Raw genomic sequence first — 18,248 nt, forward strand, 5'->3', positions numbered from 1 at the left:
ACTGCAATACCATAATAATTTTCTTGTTCTGTTTTTTTTTTTTTTTGGTGAACAAGAAAAACTAACGTCCTTAAAATCTTGGCAACAACAAGAACAAATGAAACCCACATTAAACGAACAAGAACTCTTTTTTAAAAGTGAGCTTTTGCAACTTGCAGGCCTAAAGCAAGCATTTGTGATTTGCCTACTGAATTTTGAGCTTTTTTTTTTTTTTTTTTTTCGTAAGAGATAATGCCAGTCTCATCAGTACGAAAAGACTAGGCCCCACTGTTCATGATAGTAACGGCTCAGATTCAACTGTATACCATTCAGCATTGACTTTTTAACTAAAGTCAAGTAGCTCGGCAGTTCGTTCGAAGCACACGGGGAACTCAACCCACACGCCGTGCCAAGTTCCAATTTTACTTTGTCAGGAAGAAATTAAGACAACGAAAAAAAAAACCAATGAAATATTAGAGCTTTGTTTCTTGCAATTCAACAAAAGTCCTTACTTTTCCGTAAAAAGGAAGCGAATTGGACTGAGAAGGGAAAGGAAGTAATGAACGTGAGCCGTCCTTCTGTGCACCCGGTGGAGGCTCCACCGTTGACGGAGGCTGCCGTGCACGATCCTAGAGTGAGGATGAAGGACGTCCAAGGCATGCCTGGGACTAAAGGTGGCCTCTTTCTTCGTCTTTCTCAGTTCATTTTTGCCATCATTTCTGTCTCTGTAATGGCCACCACCAATGATTTCCGCTCCGTTACAGCTTTTTGGTAATTCCCTTTTTTTTTTCATTTCCTTTTTGATTCTGACTTTTGAGTCTTTTCCTTTTTTTTTTGGGGTTTTTTAATGTTGTATTAAATAGATTGTAAGTTGTGATCTTTCTCTGTGTGAATTCCAGTTTCTATTTTTTATACAAAAACCCAATAGTGTAAAATTTACAATAGAATTATGATCTTCCAAGCAGACATATAGGAAAATTGTTATGTTTGAGATGCCTGTTTATTTGCCATAATGTCTTATGTCTGTAACACATTTTATATGGTAATACATTTGAATAAATGTCTAGACTTTGATGATCGATATAGTTATGGGCACAAGAATACCTTTTTCTTTTTGATTAAATCAAACTGTTCTGAGCACATAATAATGTAATATGTTGAGTTCGTCTGACGTCGCAACCTAGACATTTGCAATTTAGAGCTGAATATATAGCATTTATGTCAGTTCAACAGGCTTCCTTCAAAGAAGTTCCACATTTTACTATCTTCAGATGCTTTATACTAATAAAATTTGGCATTCTTTCTTCTTGTGTATATTTAGCTTCAGTTACCAGTTTTTAGTTCATGAGCTGAGATTATGAAACAGTTTCAACAAACTGTTGTCTTTTCGATAAAAATGATAATTTCATGATTTTAATCCTCTTTGTAACATGAATATTAATTTTATGCTTTTAATGCATCAGCTACCTCCTTCTTGCTGTTGGCTTGCAAAGTTTGTGGAGCCTGACCCTGGCATTTGTCGACATATATGCCCTTTTGGTGAAACGCAGCCTGCGGAACTACATAGCGATCTGTTTGTTCACCATTGGTGACGGGGTAAGAGACACTTGATCATGCATATAAAGTCTGCAGCAAGGCTTATCATGAAACTATCATTTTGGTTTGCCATTTATGTACTGGTTTAACTCTAGGAAATTTGTATGCTTGTTATTGTTTCATCCTTTCATAAATTTGTAAGGTCATTACCTAAAGTAAAGCTTCAGTTGATGGGAGCTATGATTTGGTTTTGTTAACCAATATTTTGCTTAGACATCTTTCATTACATTGAGTATGCAGGTTGAATTTTTTCACATAATACTTCTTTCAGTTCTTTGAGGTTAAAGTTATTATAACAGATGCCGGAGGTTATAGTCATTCTTGCATTTTGCCTTTTCTGTTCGTACAGAAACCTTTTAAAAGAGAACGAAGGATCTAATAATTTAAATCATTAAAGAAAGAGACCCTTATACTGTAATTTAAGCCTTGTTGACGTACATTTCACTAGGCAATGGCTATTCTGATTTTGCAAATAAAGTTTCCATCCAATTTCAAAAACATTTTCTCCTCTTTTTGGCAACAGAGGTATATAGAAATGGATAATCTGACACTGTTTATCACATTTATTTTTCTCAATGCACATGCTAGTATGCCATTGCACAATCTTTGTAGGGTAGCTTTGGGTGCTGGGGTGGGGATGTTTGGTCACTGCCTTAAATTATGGGATTTACTTCATTTGCCAGTTCAATAAAGCTGGTAATGTTTTGGTGCAGATCACTTCCACCCTTACATTTGCTGCTGCTTGTGCATCTGCTGGAATCACAGTTCTGATTGGCAATGGTCTTGATAAATGTGCTATCAACCACTGCACTAGGTTTGAGACTGCTACAGCAATGGCCTTTATCAGCTGGTTTGTCATGTCACCATCCTTTCTGTTGAATTTCTGGTCATTGGCATCCCAGTGATGATTGTTTACAGGTTTGATCGGTGAAATTTGTACTTCTGTTGTAGCGTTGTGCTACCTTTTCAATCTGTTTTATTGTTGATTGCACCAACAGTGTACGTAGATGATTTTTGTTAGGTTTCCTAAGGTAATTTTTTCCATTTTGAGTACAGTATTTGTATCTTTGAGGGAAAGCAATTATTAAATTATAAATTACTTGCTTCCCCGATTTTCGTTGCTGATAGTTGAATTACCATTTTGAAGATAGTGATTCTTCTTATCCTGTCTAGGGCTGATAGTCCCAGTGCTGGTTACTCTTCATACATTGGAATAATTATTTCTTCTTATCCCAACATTGGATGTTTTGATGAGGCTCAAGCTTGCTTCTAAAAGTAGACTGAAGGGATTAACTATGTCATTCTTACGCTAGCCTGTTGGTGCCTAACATTGCGACACATTGTTCTTTTTCTTTTTAGGTACATAAGAGGCTGCATGCTGAGAATAGGAGAAGAGATTGTAGAGCTAGCATTTGAATCCCATACCTGCTGTATGTCACCTCTTAATGGTGGCTAAATGAACTAACCGAGCTAATTAAGCTCCGGCTTCAACTTTGCGACACAATGTTTGCTATACATCTTTCTGTTCTTGCTGTTCTGAAAATGACTTGATTTCATTGGTAGTTTGGACTCAATCAGATATTCAGTTTAGACAGAAGTTTCTGCAAGCATTTTGAAAATGGTCTGTGCCTTCTGGTTTGGATGGTTTCTGCAATACACACTTTGCACGCTTAGGGAATATCCTTCATGTTTATTCTTTCACATGAAATTGATAATGGTCGGTTATATTCTTCATGGTCATTGTTGAACAGAATAGGATTTAGATTAATCCCAGAATTTAGGGCTAAGCTATAACACTTGTAATTTGAGATGTCAGCAAATTTAGTTTCATGCATATGTAATCAACAATATTTGCATGTTTCTTGAGTTTGTTTCTTTGACTTAGAAATTCTGAAGTTGAAATTTCCACATTTCATGGGGAAGAAAAGGCTTGATTCTCACACTATAGCGACATGAAAGATACTCCACTAAAAGTTAAAAGCAAAAGAAAAGAAAGGAATGAATCCCGAGTGTAGTTATATTAGTTCATGCATTTACCTTTAAAAAGTGATAGTCGGTAAGTTTGAGATTCAAATGCTAACATCTACCATCTCTTTCTCCTATAAAAAAGAAACAAATGAAATGAAATGAAAAGAAAACTAATTCTCCAAATCTTTGGAAGACAAAAGATAATCTGAATTGAAATCACATTTTCATGAACTACGCTAAGATGCAGAGGACTCCTCTGATGTGATATTCATCAGTTTTATCAATTCATTGGTGGTGGACATGGGCAGTAGTTAAAGTTATAATAAAGCGTTTATTCTCCTGTTATTTTGGCTAGCCATTTATTCTCTTTCAATTGCCCTTTTTTCCTACTTATTTCTAGGAGTATTAACCTCTCTCTCTTGAGACTGAAAAGCTTTGACAAGGTTTGTCATCACAAGAATTGCGTTTGGCTGCTTATAGAAGAAGATATATATGGTGGTAACGGCCATATCAGATTCTTGAAAAAGCACCAAATTTTCATGTTCATGACAAGCTCTCCACCGGGTATATATATTTATCAACCTTTTTAATTACTCCATTCTTGAATATTTCATCATTCGAGAGTCTGATAATGTCCAAAGCAGAAGAAAAAGAAGAAGATAAAAGGCTATACCAATGTTTAAGGAAGTATCAAACAATGATAAAGCAGGTACTTCAATGTTAATATCTGAAGCCAAGTAGGCACCATCACTTGATCTACATAGATTTCCTTCCTTTGTTTTTTTTTTTTTTCTTTTCTCAACAATATTATTAAGTACTAGTTGGATGACACATGGGATTTGCAGACAGACAAAACTGGTACTGTGGAACATGTGAGTCTAAAGAGAAATGATCTTTTTCTAACTCTTATTACCATGCAAGAAAATTTGCAGACAGACAAAACTGGTACTGTGAAAAATATTCAGTGTTTTTAGTAATTATTAATGTTTAACACTCTTATGGTTTTACACCTAATCTTAGTTGAAAGACTAAGAAAGGTAAAACATGGTAGTATACTTTTCTTTCTGTTTTGACGAGAACAAAATTGATTTAGTTGTGAGTGTGCTGTGTCAGTTTGATGAGCTTGTTGAGATGATGGATGTTAGAACCAGATCATCAATGCAACGAAGGGTAATTTCTTTAGGTCCTTCAAGTTGTCCTTTCTTTTTTATGAGACTTGTTCTTTATTAATTTCAAATAGAAGGAAGAATCATAAGTATAATGTGCATTCATGAAGTGTTTTTCTTTATTTGCTCGTTGGTGTCATCCAAAAACTCATTGCAGTACTCAGGCTTGTCTCCAACGTACTTGCAGAGAAGCAAAATCACATCTCTTGGTAGATCAAAATTAGCGGCATGGAATTGTGGCATTTAACTTGAACATAAAAACAAACTAACAAAAATGAAATCCCATGCATCCATTATTTTTGCTTTGGGTTCTGCCTTTATTTTTCCCCCTGAAAAACCAATTCTGTATTGATCTTTTGTAGAACACTAGAGGAAGCAACACTGAAAATCAACCTGATAATGGAGAAGTTTTTGCGCAGACCATAACAAAGTTTCTCCATGAACTGAAACCTATCCCTACAACAGATCCTAATTGTTCAACAAGCACCCCTGATCGAGGATAGCTCCCACTTGGTCTAGCAATGACTGTTGTCTAACAAGCTCAGAAGTCATCTAGCTTAGGAATAACCGATGTCTAACCATCTATCTTGGCTGTCACAATTGCATTAACAAGGTAGGAGAAAGATACCAGAGATGCTGTATAGGTATGATCTCCATTTTACTACTGCTTGCTAATTATTGCTAAGAAAAGCAATGATTATGCAAATGAATTATTAAACCAAATCTCTTTTTATCTGGTAAACTATTGCAGTTTACTTCCACGTATAAAATGGAAATTTGCTTTAAATTCAGGCTTGCTGCCTTGTTTGATCTAATGACTAAGTCGACAAGGCTGTTTGATCTAACGATCATGTGACCAAGACTGTGCTCAACATATAATGCGAAAGTTCGCTTTAAAATCGGAATCAATCTTGTGTTCAAACTCCAGTGAGGACTTGAAACTAAAGACTGCGTCACCAATCTTGATCATTGCTTGCATAGCAGAGATGGCAAAGTAAGCTAATGTACATCTGTTAGAAAAGAAAGTTTGTCCAAAACATTAAATTGCCTATTCGAGCATAAACATGCCAAGTAACCAATACCATAGTGTCCGAAGAAATAAATGAAAATGCAAAATTAGATATACCCTAACAAAAGGAAAAAGATAGGCTTTGTTTTTCCTGGTCTCAACCCACCTCGAAATAGAATTTTTCTATACCCAAAAAGTATGCCTACTCCTCAAACACTTGTTACATTAAAATTTAGGCATCAATTACGCATAGGGAGAGAACAACTTTAACGTCCATCCCCGTATTTGAATAACCCTGGAAACCGCAGATTCGTTGGCGAAAAACTGGACCGTTGAACCACTTAGTTGCAAGCAATGAAGTCAGGTGAAGTTCTGCTCAATCCAATTTGCAATAAATTTGTCAGTTTCTCTATTCTGAGTGACACCTCCCTTTTTCAGCATCAAGCTCATTTTTTAACGTTTCCACCTGCACGAGCAAAGCAGCATTTTCCTGCTAACGTTGGAATTTGTCAATAAAGTAGTAAAAATCCATAACTGAATAAGCTTGTAAGTTACATTGCCAGCACTACAGTAGGAGTTCTACGATCTTGATCAAATACAGGCAAAAAACAAAGAAAAAAGACTAAAAGCATAATTGAGGCATTCTTTTGTTCTTCAGATCCATTTTAAGTAATAACAAAAATTGCTGTTTGACAAATTTTCAGTAACTGATGAGTGATAAGTGATGAATAACAAGATATCTCAAGGATAAAGAAAGAAAGAAAACAGGTTTCAGTACTGCAGAGGTCACCTTTTGCAGTGAGGCCAGTTTTTCATTAAAGCTAGTGGAATCCTCCTTCTTCTCAGTAGAATCCTTAATCTGTGAAAGAAGCACATACTCTATCAGTTCTCTTTATGCTTTCAAGGATAAAAAGATAGCAAGTAAAACGGTTTCGTTGTTCCAACATGCATATATTCTTAAAAGATCACCCGTAAAAGAAACTTGCCAAACATAAATGTAATACATTGACAGCTGTAATTTGATTGTTCGGAAAGCATTTTTTTATCAATTCTTGTTGCATGATTTACTTATCAATTTTTAATTTTTCATTTTCAACATAAAGTAGAAAACAATTTCTGATAAATTGGTCATGCAGAATAATATTGTTGACACGTGCTCCAAGGTTTTTCCAGCAATTACACAAAACATAAAGGATGTATGTGACAAGAATCACCTAGTCAGACTAATGAACCACCTGCAAATTTGAAATAAATGTTCCATTGAAATTAGTCTAAAAATATTCCTAACAAAGTATGAATGTTTTGACATGAAATTTCTCTTAAAACAGGAAATGTGGTAGGTAACAAGCTCCCAATTATAGCTTTTTAATAATTTGTCCAGTAGAAATTTTAGCAGAATGTCAAATGCAAAGCAATTCCTTGAAATCCTTAGAAACACTAGGCAGATATAAGGTAGTTCTCCAGAGTCATCTACTAGTCATAACTGCTGAAGGGAACAAGCTCCAGATTTTAGATTTTTATGCAGGAATTTCAATTGAGATTTCTTAGAAGAAGGAAGGCAAGATAAAATATTCCAGTTTCATATATGAAACAAAACTGCTAATTGGACTTAGCTCCCAATTTGAACTTTTTAAATGGTCAGTAAGATCAACTATATTCACTCTCTCACTCTCCTTTGCAACTCTGTTTTAATACTAATCTTTTCCAAATGAATGTTCTGGAAGAGAAGTAAATTTGAGATCATCCCAATTGACCGTAAATCAAGAAGAGCAATGCTAAATCTACTTATAATCCAAATTTAATAAGAAAGTGAAAACGCCAACAAGAAATCAGCATACCTCTTCTAGTTCCTTGGCACACTTTGCAGCCTTGTCTGCCTCCTCATCAAATCTCAGCCTCCACTCTGCAGATTCATCCATTGCCTCTTTGTTTGCAAGATCAAACTGTCTCCTTCTCTCCAAGAAAAAAAAAAACCATCATTTTAATTATAAATTAAGCAGAATTTAAAAAAAGCAAAAAAACCCAGAATTCAAAACAAGCAAAATTTAGTCAAAACCGATGATTTTCCAGGAAAAAAGGAAACCAACCTTAGCAACTCAGCATCATCAGAAGAGACAAAGTTAGCAATTGTCCAAAGCCTGAAATAAACTGCCATTCCTAAAAACATAGCCACCGCTAATCCCACCAATATTCTCCTCCTCTCTCTTCCTACCATCATTTTTTTTTTTTTTTGCTGTATAAATTTCTTCTTCTTGAATTGTTTATTTATTTTATTTTATCAGAATTTGACGTTTGTCTTTCACTTTCCAAGCCTTTTTTTAGTATGGGTTGTTTGGTTTATGAACAAAGCCAACATCGACTTAGATAACTCTTGAGACAACGTCGTACCAGATTCACATTACTTGGTACTTTGGTTTGGACTTTGGACTGTAAAATGTTCACAAACTTTTCAATTTTCAAGATTAAAAATGATAGTATCATTTTATATATATTTTATAGATTTTTTAATGTATTTTTTAGATATATGCAAAATAAAAATGACTTTTTAAATTCTATAAACAATATTATAATATTATGATGTGTCTTTTTATTTAACATATTAGTTTATTTATTAATTTAAATATACTTTAATAAAATGTATGATAATCAGCAAATTTCATTTAAAAAAATCCATCCAAAATATAAGATAAATTTTCGTTTCATAAAGTAGTAATAAAACAACGATATATTCACTTATAAAGACAACAATTATTGGGCCGGCTTTACGAGGCAGCAAGCCTGGGCTAGGCCTACCTCCATTCCTGGAGGAACTGTATGAGGCGGAAGCTCCACTTAGGTTTTTGAAGCCGAGCCTTTCCAGCAAAGGGACCAGGGACCAATACGATGATTGGTTTAGATAGGGCGGTGCCTCCTACCGGTACCTGTAGGGGTTAGTGCGCGAGACCACGATCGACAATTCATTTAGACCTAATAACTTTAAAAATATATGAAAATAACATAATTATATTTCTTGTCTTAATTATATTGATACAATTAATATATATATATATATTATTAATGCCGTATTCATATTAAATAATAATATCATATTTAAGATATGATATTATTTATAATATAAAAAAATTTTAAAATTTATTTTAATTTTTTAAAAAATAAATTAATAATTATATTTATCATATTATTTTAATATTTAAATATATTATAAATATTTAATTTTTAAATAATATATTTTTTAAATACTAATTATAAATCTCATATCGACTGTGTATTATATTTAATTTTAAATATAACTTAATTTTTAACACATCTTTTATGAAGTGAAAATTATAAATTGAAAACAAATAATATATCACAAGATAATATGAATCATAACATTTAACTTTAAAAAAAAAAAAAAAGAGGTAGATGTCAAAAGATCGAGGCGAGATTTGGAACCCTACAATGAGAGGGTTGCTTTCTGGAATAGCTTGCTTTGTGACTGCAAACTATTAAGGGTATATTTAAATGAACAATGAGATTAAAATAATAATAATAATAATTGTTATAATTATGATTAAATAAAATTATTAAAAAATATTTAAATTAATATTTAAACTCAATTAATAATATAAAAAATTTAATTACATCACGTTAAAATACGATAAAATCTAAAACCCTACTAAATTGGATTAGCTTGAGCCCTTGTGACAAATTATCCAGCCTCGTATTCATGATTTATATAAGTTCAAAGCCTAAGGAGTGCGGAATAAGGATGGGTTTCACTGTATCATCGCAGGCCGCCCCTCTACCTATCGTCGGAGGCTAATTCTTGCTGTTTGGGCTTATGGCTTAAGAAGCACCGAAGCTTCCTGTCCCCCATGTCTTGGTCTTTACATAGCTTGGTCCTTAATTATAGGTTTAGGTTTGCTGTCTAATTCTTGGCTAAGCTTGATAAAACTTCAAAATTCAACAATGCCCAAGAAAAAGGGGAAGTTGAACTTCAGAATTCACCCTTAAATTTTTTTTGTACTTTTTTTTAATTTTTATTTGAATCTTTTTTATTTTTTTATATTTATCCGATAAAAAAATATTATATGTATAAATTTTTTTAAATTTATAATTTTCAATATCAATTTTAATGTATTAACAACTAATTAAAAAAATCGACTCAAAAAATATATATGATTTACCTTTTGAATGATTGAAGATTAAAGTATAAACAAAAGAGAGGAAAGCTTTTGAAGTAAATGATAACATACATCTCTATCCATTTGAATTGGTCACCTTTCAATTCTTGGAGGTTGAATTTTAACTCTTAACCTCTGTTTGTTTTATAAAAATCATTTTTTTAATAATTTTTTGAAATAAAAATATATTTTTTATTGTTTGATGATTTATAAAAATAAGTTTGGAAAATTCCTTTTTTTTTTTTCATAAAAAACACCTACTTTCTCCTTTTTGAAGGACATAATTCATGGCAATGGGCCAAAGCTGTCAATCAAAAATAAAATAAAATAAAAAACATAACTCAACATTCAAGTAATTGAACTTTTAATTGTCACATCTTCATAGGTGACTTTGGGCAAAGTTTGGTTTAAGTTAATGCCATTATTTTCTTTCTTTTCAGCATATTTCACCTTATCATGGTGGTCCTAAATTAATTATCTTTATTACACAACCAAATGAAAAAAAAAAAAAAAAAAGACATAAACACAAAAAAAACCAAGGTTATAAAATCAAGCAGCTGCTCTTGTTTGATGATTTATTTATTACTGCCCAACCATTGTAATTGCAGTTTTTTTTTTTTTTTTCCTGTAGAATCGTAGATGGACTGACAGTTAAGAACATTTTTTCTTCAAGCTTAAGTAAGAATTTTTTAAGTTTTGTCCTATCTTTAGTTTCTCTCAAAATCATTTTAGTAGTTTAAAAATAGAGTAATTGCCTAACTTGAAAAAAATAAAAGAAAAATTAAAATCTAACATTCAAAAATCTTGAATTAGAATGATTAGCCATTTTGAGATTTATAATTATTTTTTAAAAATAAAATATAATTTAATTTTTAATATTTATAATTTTTTTCAAATTAAAATCTCTTTTATAAAATAATAATATTTAAGATTTTTCTTAAAATAATCTCATTTTACTTGTAAATTATTATTTGGTGAAAACTAAAATCCGAAACCAATCATGCTGATATTTGTTTTCCAATGAACATAAACTCTCGTGAATCAGTCATGATGACATTCATGAAAAAAATTTGTTTTTCTCTTTTTGGTGAGAAGGTAATTTGCATTTAAAGAAAAATTAATAATGAGCAATGACAACATCTTTCTTTTTTTTTTGTACTATAACGTTATTTTCAGATTAAAATAAATGGCTTATATATATTTTTTATTAATGCAACTACAACATATACAGAAAAGTCTCTGAGAATAATTCAACATCGGATAAGGTAATACTTTATGTTGACATCAAACCATAAAATAAATATTTCCAGTCTTGGTCTGTGCTACAGACAAGAAGAAAATCCAAAGGCTCGATTTGTCATTTGCTCAGAGATTGAATGAACAGTGAATTTTACTTAAAAGGGTTGTTCTTAGCTAGCCTGTTGTTATCCTGCCAACAACCACCATTTCTATGAGTCTGCATCACCATACATAGTTTTTAATTTCCTCTGTCAATTTCCTTAATAAATAAAAATACCCTAAAAGGAAATAGTGAAACAAGCTTGTTGCTACTTTAAACAAAAAATAAATTATCATTGAGATCTGCCCAAAAAAAAAAAAAAAAAACCACTGATGAATCTGAAAACACCGAAAATCAGAGGATAAAAGTTGAAAAAATATGGATATGGCAATAAAAAAATTTGCCAATTAACTCTATAAAATTATCTTACTCAAAAAAAAGAAAGAACACAGGATTCAACCTGGGTTTTTTGTTCTGTTTCTGGGGTTAATCTTCAAACCCTGTTTTTTTCCAGATAGCATTTCTTACTCGACGCAAGTCTCTTCCTTTCAGAGTCCTTCCAATTCCTTCATGAACAGAGAACGAATCGCCTCTTCTTCTAGCCAAATATTCATGCGGAGGAACCCTTCCATCACGATCACCGTCGTCAACTTCTTCGTCACTCTTGCCATGTTTCCTGTATTCTGTTTTAAGAATCTTGGACCAGTCCGGGATGTTGACTGGCAATGAAGCTGAGGCGGCCATTTGGGTCGACCTATGATTATCACTTACCTCCATCTTTCTGAAAAGTTTCTTAGCTCGTGAATTTGGCAATGGGTTTTTAGCATCCACGTTACTTGTTGCTTGATCATTTGAATTGTTCCATACATCTGCTTCATCGAACTCGAAATGGTTGTTATGATCAGATAAAGTGTTGTTGATGAGATTTCCATCATCCAATTCCGTGGTTGGGTAGATGTAGCTTGGTTTTGAACCAAAAAAGATCTTCCTTGATGCCATTTTTGCAAGAAGAAGAAAACAAGAAATTTTGGGTCTGTCTCGTCTTTCTTTTCCTTTGCTATAATGGTTCATCATCTTGCATTTTTATAATGATGTAGTGGATAAGCTCTCTCTTGCAACTAAGCAAGTCAAAGTTATAAGGAGGGAAATTTTTACCATGCTTGCATCCTCACCAGCTACCCATGAGCTTCTCACTTGATTTCTCACATGATAGGTTGATTTCAAGTACAATTCGCTCATTATTGGTTTATGATTTTTTACATTTATTAGTGAATTATAACTTGTTAAAATTTCAACAATAACTAGTACTAGGTGGACGTCTATTCTATTTAAACATCGGATTCAATTTTTTTTAAAAATCAAATAAATAATTATATTTGAACATTTAATTTTTTACCAAAAACAATTGAATGCTTCATTTTTCAATTCAAAATATCATCAAACAAACTGTTTTTAAAAATCATAAATTAAATTATTTATTTTAAGCAAATAATACTTTTTAAGTGGAATTATTAGAAAATATTTGAAAGCGTGTTCAATTTAATGGGGGCTACCTAAAAGCATGTGATAATTTCTCACTGTTTAAAATCCTTAAATTACCTCGGGATGACACGTTGGACACTATTTAAAAAAAATTTTAAATGTTAGTAATTTTCAGCGCACGAAATGACACGTAATATAAATGTTTTTATGGGCCCTCCATTGAATAATTGATAGTGGACGCCGAGGAAATTTATCCAATCGAACCAAAGCGGATGAATAGTGGACCAACCACAGCGCTCCATTGGTCACTGCAGAATTCATTGGCTGAGTGGACTGCAAGACCAAGGGCATGTCCCATCACCGAAATTTAGAGATCAGGACGTCCACATCTTGACACGTATGTACGGCAAATTTTTTATCTTATCGTTGAATTTCGTGAGAGTTTTTATTTTTGTCGCGATTGGTAAATTAGGAGTGAGTAAATAATCAAACATTGATTCGATTTTAAAAAATTAATAATTAATTTATTTGATTTTTATTTAATAAATAATTAAATCGATTAAATATTATAAAATAATTGATTATAATATAATTAATTAAAATCAATTTTTTTCGATTGATTTGATTAAATAATTATTTTTTTATTTTTTTATTATGAATAATTATTTAATTATAAATTTAATTTAATAAAATTTAAATTTTAATATCATTCAAATTAAATTATTAAATAATTTAATAATTTCAATAATATTTTACAAAAAAAATAAATATTTATCTTAATTTTTTAATTTTTAATTATTAAAAAATCGATTAATTCGATTAATGCGATTATCAATTTTAAAAATAAAAAATTAATCGAATTAATTAATTTAATCGATTTAAAAAATTAATTATAAATTAAATCAAACAAATTAAATCGATTCAATCGAATTCATTCAATTTCGATGGACCTAATTGATATAAATTAAATTTTGCTCACTCTTAAAATAAATGATGTGGCATGTTACGATGACAAAATTTTAAAAGCCTACCTGTCATAATGATATGAAAGTTGAAAGTTTTTATTTAAAAAAATAAAATTGTTCAAAATTTTAATGAAGTTTTGTCTCAATTGCAAGACCAAGTCTCCAAAATTTTACGTTTTAAGTTTAAGAAATTATCGAATGGGAATTTTGTTTAATTAAATTAATGCATTGATTGCTACTTGTTAGTTTGATTTATTTTTTAAATTTTTAATGTATATTAAATTTTATTTTATTTTGATTATAATTTTTATTGACATGTTTCATAAAAATATAAATAATTTGTAATATAAATTTTTTCTTTTAAATATTATATTATTCTTTACATATTTTTGAATTTTGAATCATTATTGACAAGCCTTTGAAAGATATTATAGAATTCATTAAAGAAAAAAAAATATATATATATATAATATGGAGTTATTGTGAGAGATTGTTTATGGTAGGCATAAAATTTTTTTAAATTATAATTATAATCAAATACTTCATTAATATAATTAATCGAATTACATTATATTCACGGTACATTTATAACTATTACTTCAGAGTTAAGTTATATTCATAATTATTATATCATAATTAAATTATAGTAAACAAATAACCAATTAAAATATTATAATATAACTAAATAATTAAATCCATGCACGGTATGATTTGGATCTAAATTTTTTAAATTATAAAACCTTCTTTTTATTACTAAACCAAAGCTTGATTGGCAAGATAAGCATAATTTAAGACACATGAAAAAGTTAAAATTTCAAGTTAAAATTTTGAAATCATTGCAACATGTTGAATTTTGTTTATATGTGGTTTTTATATTTTTCACTTTAATAAGTGAAAATTTTGGCCCAAGTTTTTTCTGTTCATATGATATCATAATTTGTAGATATTAAAATTTGAATATCAAATTTATTGAATAATACAATTTAAAAATAATTATATAAATTAATTAAAATAAAATTTAAAATTTAACTCAAATCCATTGAACATATGAAATTCATTTAATCTTCACAACTTCCTTTTGCATTTCACCATAGGCAGCAAAGTTACGGTAAGTAATTAATTTGCTTATATATATATATTATTTAATACATTAACAGTAAAATTTTTAATTTCATAAACGATATTAAAATGATAACATATATCTGATTTTTTTTTAAATTAATTATTTTAAATATAAAAAGAGTATGTGTCATTATCTTAATTTCACTTATAAAATTAAAAACTTTCATTATCAATATATTTGATAATTTCTCATATATATATTATATATATTGTCATGGAGTTTTTTTTTTTTCTTTTTTCTCTACTTTTTTTTTAGGTTGTTAGTTATTAATTAAATCACAGGTACTGTTGAAATTTTAAATTTGGAATGAGACGTTATGTAACAATTTTAATTGTGAATTGTGTTGTCAACATCGTGCATTCATGCTGTTTCCATAACCCCATCAAACAATTCGGCTATACATTTATTTTGGAAACAACATTTTTGTTTTTCAATCCGAAGAAAAAGCAGCCATGCATAAAATAGTCGTCTTAATTTTATTTTTTAAAGTCCAACAGTACGATGGATATACCTATTTATCCATGAATCATCCTGATTTTGTTTTTAAAATTTATTTGAGAGTTTGATTGAAAAATTCATAATTATCGTATCGAAATGTACATTTTGTGACTAAACACTTGGATCGTTAATCTCAGTCAAAAATGCAAAGAAAAAAAAAATACCACATATTGTAAATTTATAAAAACCGACAGGTATTTAAGGTTTTTTTTTTTTTTAATACAATTGAATACAATTATAAAATTTTTTAAACTTCGTTTGGACGTAATTTTTTTTGAACATTCTTAAAATATATACTATTTACATCGATGTAATGTATTTATAAATAAAATATTTTATGTTGGTTTAATTAGTTAAAAGTTTAAAAAAAATATATATTCGTCTCAAAATCTTTAGTTTAGTGATTAAAAATACTCGAAGGGATATCAAATATTTGATTTCAAATCAAATATTTATTTATTTTTTATTTATATTAATGCTTTATTATCTTGATGTAATAAAAAAATATTTAATTTAAATAAGATATAAATTTGTATGTCATAGATATAATAATTTTGTACACAAACCTTTCTTTTAATGGTACATAAATTTCTTTAAATGATTCCCAATTCAAACCAAACATTTGTTTCTCAAATGATGCATGCATATATTAAAATAAACATTTTATTTGTGAATCACGAGTTCATCGATTGGAAGTAAGAAAAAACTTCTAACTTTGATATTTGTTTTAACTCTTAATACACACAAACCCATGCGATTAAATCCAAATTACATGTCTTTCAAGACGTCTAATCAAAACCTAAACTCTAGAAAATTTCATTAGAAAAAAAAAAAAACAACAGTAAGAAGTAATAATGGTGAATCTTGCTAATATTTTATGAGTATGTAAGATTTGGCCTAGCTAGTACTACAATAGCTCCTCCAAAGCAAATTCTTGAATTTTCCAAGGCCATTAAGTCTAGTATTTTCCTAAAGAAAACCTAGGCATGCATGCCTTGCCATACGATGAGCTAAAGTCTTTAGAAAATCTTATGTTAGATAATATTTAAATCTTAATTGGATTAAAAAACAAATAAAATAGCCTAATAATGTTGTTCTTAGAGTATATTTTATTTTCTTCAAGGTTATCTAATTTGCTATGGATGTTAGAATCTATCTTTATCTTATCCAAACCCCTTTTATTACAAATGACCCCCCCTATCCCCCCTTTTTTAAATATAGTTAAGTGTGTTATGTATGGTAATAATGGAGTTCCTTGGAGGATTTAAAGGATGCATGTGGCATGTCCATAGATTCTTTATCAATTGGTAGGGTACCCAAGATGGCTCTTTTTCAGTACAAAATACGACGTAGTATGATGATAGGAGAAGAGATTACCTATGTCTCATATCCATGGTAATGTTTGCTTTATATATGCATCCCTTGCTAACTGGTAGATTTATATTTTGAGATTTGAAAATATGTTAATATGATTTAAAATTTTAATTTTATCATGTAAATTCTATCTTAACTATCTTAAAATTCAAACACGAACTTTTAAGATGACGTCTTAAATTTTAATAGCTGATGAGACACAACGTTAGATATAAAGAGTTACTTTCAATTGTAATTTTTCCTGAGATTTTAAGTTCAATCTCGTTATTTATGGGTTTAATTAATTTTATGTTAAATTTAGTTAATTATAATATAATTTTTTTGGGCCGATGTCATAAACAGCCTGATTGTACAAGAAATTCAATCAATAAAAAATTTTATTATGGGAGCTCAAACCTAGACGCTTTGCATTTAAATATTAAATTTTAACCGCTTACACCAAAAATTTGGCGATGTGATGGTATATTTGTAGATATAAATAAAGCAAACTTTTTTGTGGGCTTGGGTAAAGGTCTCATTTCAAATTGGGTAGCTAAATGGGCCAACAGGGGCCCAGAGATTTCTCCAAAACCCGAGGACTATTTCGTCATTTCAAAAGCCCAACACATTACACACCCCAAAACCCTAATTTCCCATCACTTTAAACTCTTCGATACTCTCCTAGTTTCCACCTCGCCTCCGCCAAAATCTCAGTTTTGCTCTCTAACTCTTCGCAATCCTAACCGTAGCCACCGTCGTCGCAGGCAACCATGCCGCCAAAGTTCGACCCGACCCAAGTCGTTGACGTATTCGTGCGAGTCACTGGAGGTGAAGTCGGAGCTGCCAGTTCCCTCGCACCCAAAATCGGTCCTTTGGGTCTCTCCCCCAAAAAAATCGGTGAAGACATCGCCAAAGAAACCTCCAAGGACTGGAAGGGCTTACGTGTCACCGTCAAACTCACTGTCCAGAACCGTCAAGCCAAAGTCACTGTTGTCCCCTCCGCCGCGGCGTTGGTCATCAAGGCATTGAAAGAGCCCGAGAGGGATCGTAAGAAGACAAAGAACATTAAGCATAATGGGAGTATTAGCCTTGATGACGTGATAGAGATTGCTAGAGTGATGAGGCCCAGATCTATGGCTAAGGATTTGAGAGGAACAGTGAAGGAGATTTTGGGAACTTGTGTTTCTGTTGGCTGTACGGTTGATGGGAAAGATCCTAAAGATATGCAGCAGGAGATTTCTGAGGGGGAAATTGATGTTCCCTTGGAGTAAAAAAAGTGTTTTTTTTTTTTGGTTTCGCTTTAATTATTGTTTTCTTTTTTAAAGTTTATGTTTTTATAAGTTTTGGATAACTGTTAAAATGATGATGATTAATTCTCATAAGGGGTTTATTGATGATGAAAATTGTGGAGGATGGTGGAATGAGATTTATGGTTTAAATTTTGCTTTAGGTGATTTTGCTTATTGTGGAACGAATATTGGGATGAAATCTTAATTTTGATGAATTTATTTTCTGATGCATGTAATTTGCTTCTGTGTTTGATGAATTGTTGAATGTGTGGTAGGATTTTTGAGTTTTGTGGTGATTGATTCTTATTATAGTTCTTTTTATTTCCTCCTGCTTATCTTCCGTTTTGATAGCATTTCGCCATTTTGCTGATGATT

At 30.7% G+C, this 18,248-nt stretch overlaps 2 protein-coding genes and 2 pseudogenes across 7 annotated transcripts; 2 read left to right on the forward strand and 2 right to left on the reverse strand.

Annotated features, from left to right (window-relative positions):
• Positions 1-329: 329 nt before the first annotated feature.
• LOC111294489 (CASP-like protein 5A1) lies at positions 330-3,441 on the forward strand. Of its 3 annotated transcripts, XM_089742924.1 has the most exons (4): positions 330-750; positions 1,443-1,575; positions 2,259-2,493; positions 2,935-3,441. In XM_089742924.1, exons 1-3 carry the CDS (start codon positions 539-541, stop codon positions 2,478-2,480), a joined length of 567 nt encoding a protein of 188 aa, XP_089599050.1. In that variant the 5' UTR covers positions 330-538; the 3' UTR covers positions 2,481-2,493; positions 2,935-3,441. The 3 variants fall into 3 exon arrangements, with proteins under 3 accessions (XP_089599050.1, XP_089599049.1, XP_022743539.1); XM_089742923.1 differs by lacking the exon at positions 2,935-3,441 and having other exon boundaries at positions 334-750; positions 2,259-2,731; XM_022887804.2 differs by lacking the exon at positions 2,935-3,441 and having other exon boundaries at positions 341-750; positions 2,289-2,731.
• Positions 3,442-5,722: 2,281 nt separating this feature from the next.
• On the reverse strand, positions 5,723-8,158 carry LOC111295048 (uncharacterized). 2 transcript variants are annotated; one of them, XM_089742925.1, is made up of 4 exons: positions 7,806-8,158; positions 7,557-7,668; positions 6,509-6,577; positions 5,723-6,184 (listed from the first exon to the last, which is right to left on the reverse strand). In XM_089742925.1, the coding sequence occupies exons 1-4, from the start codon at positions 7,934-7,936 to the stop codon at positions 6,128-6,130; spliced, it is 369 nt and encodes a 122-aa protein (XP_089599051.1). In that variant the 5' UTR covers positions 7,937-8,158; the 3' UTR covers positions 5,723-6,127. The 2 variants fall into 2 exon arrangements, with proteins under 2 accessions (XP_089599051.1, XP_022744134.2); XM_022888399.2 differs by having other exon boundaries at positions 5,723-6,208; positions 7,806-8,157.
• Positions 8,159-11,056: 2,898 nt separating this feature from the next.
• On the reverse strand, positions 11,057-12,260 carry LOC111294963 (protein S40-4 pseudogene; annotated as a pseudogene). Its single transcript, XR_016327264.1, has 2 exons — positions 11,624-12,260; positions 11,057-11,465 (listed from the first exon to the last, which is right to left on the reverse strand). The product of XR_016327264.1 is annotated as a protein S40-4 pseudogene (transcript).
• Positions 12,261-17,246: 4,986 nt separating this feature from the next.
• On the forward strand, positions 17,247-18,033 carry LOC111293964 (large ribosomal subunit protein uL11x pseudogene; annotated as a pseudogene). Its single transcript, XR_016327839.1, has one exon. The product of XR_016327839.1 is annotated as a large ribosomal subunit protein uL11x pseudogene (transcript).
• The last annotated feature ends 215 nt before the right edge of the window (positions 18,034-18,248 follow it).

The sequence above is a fragment of the Durio zibethinus genome, chromosome 14 (genome assembly GCF_047325235.1).
Source record: "Durio zibethinus cultivar Kanyao isolate XHJ-2024 chromosome 14, ASM4732523v1, whole genome shotgun sequence".
In the NCBI taxonomy this organism is placed as follows: Eukaryota; Viridiplantae; Streptophyta; class Magnoliopsida; order Malvales; family Malvaceae; genus Durio; species Durio zibethinus.

Bases quoted from the DNA above. Each gene is read 5' to 3' on its own strand.
- LOC111294489 (XM_089742924.1), top strand. From the start codon at position 539: ATGAACGTGAGCCGTCCTTCTGTGCACCCGGTGGAGGCTCCACCGTTG. The intron at 751-1,442 runs GTAATTCCCTTT...TTAATGCATCAG, and splicing joins CGCTCCGTTACAGCTTTTTG to CTACCTCCTTCTTGCTGTTG. The intron at 1,576-2,258 runs GTAAGAGACACT...TTCATTTGCCAG, and splicing joins TGTTCACCATTGGTGACGGG to TTCAATAAAGCTGGTAATGT.
- LOC111295048 (XM_022888399.2), bottom strand. From the start codon at position 7,936: ATGATGGTAGGAAGAGAGAGGAGGAGAATATTGGTGGGATTAGCGGTG. The intron at 7,669-7,805 runs GTTGGTTTCCTT...CTTGGAGAGAAG, and splicing joins GATGATGCTGAGTTGCTAAG to GAGACAGTTTGATCTTGCAA. The intron at 6,578-7,556 runs GTATGCTGATTT...CTTCTTTCACAG, and splicing joins GTGCCAAGGAACTAGAAGAG to ATTAAGGATTCTACTGAGAA.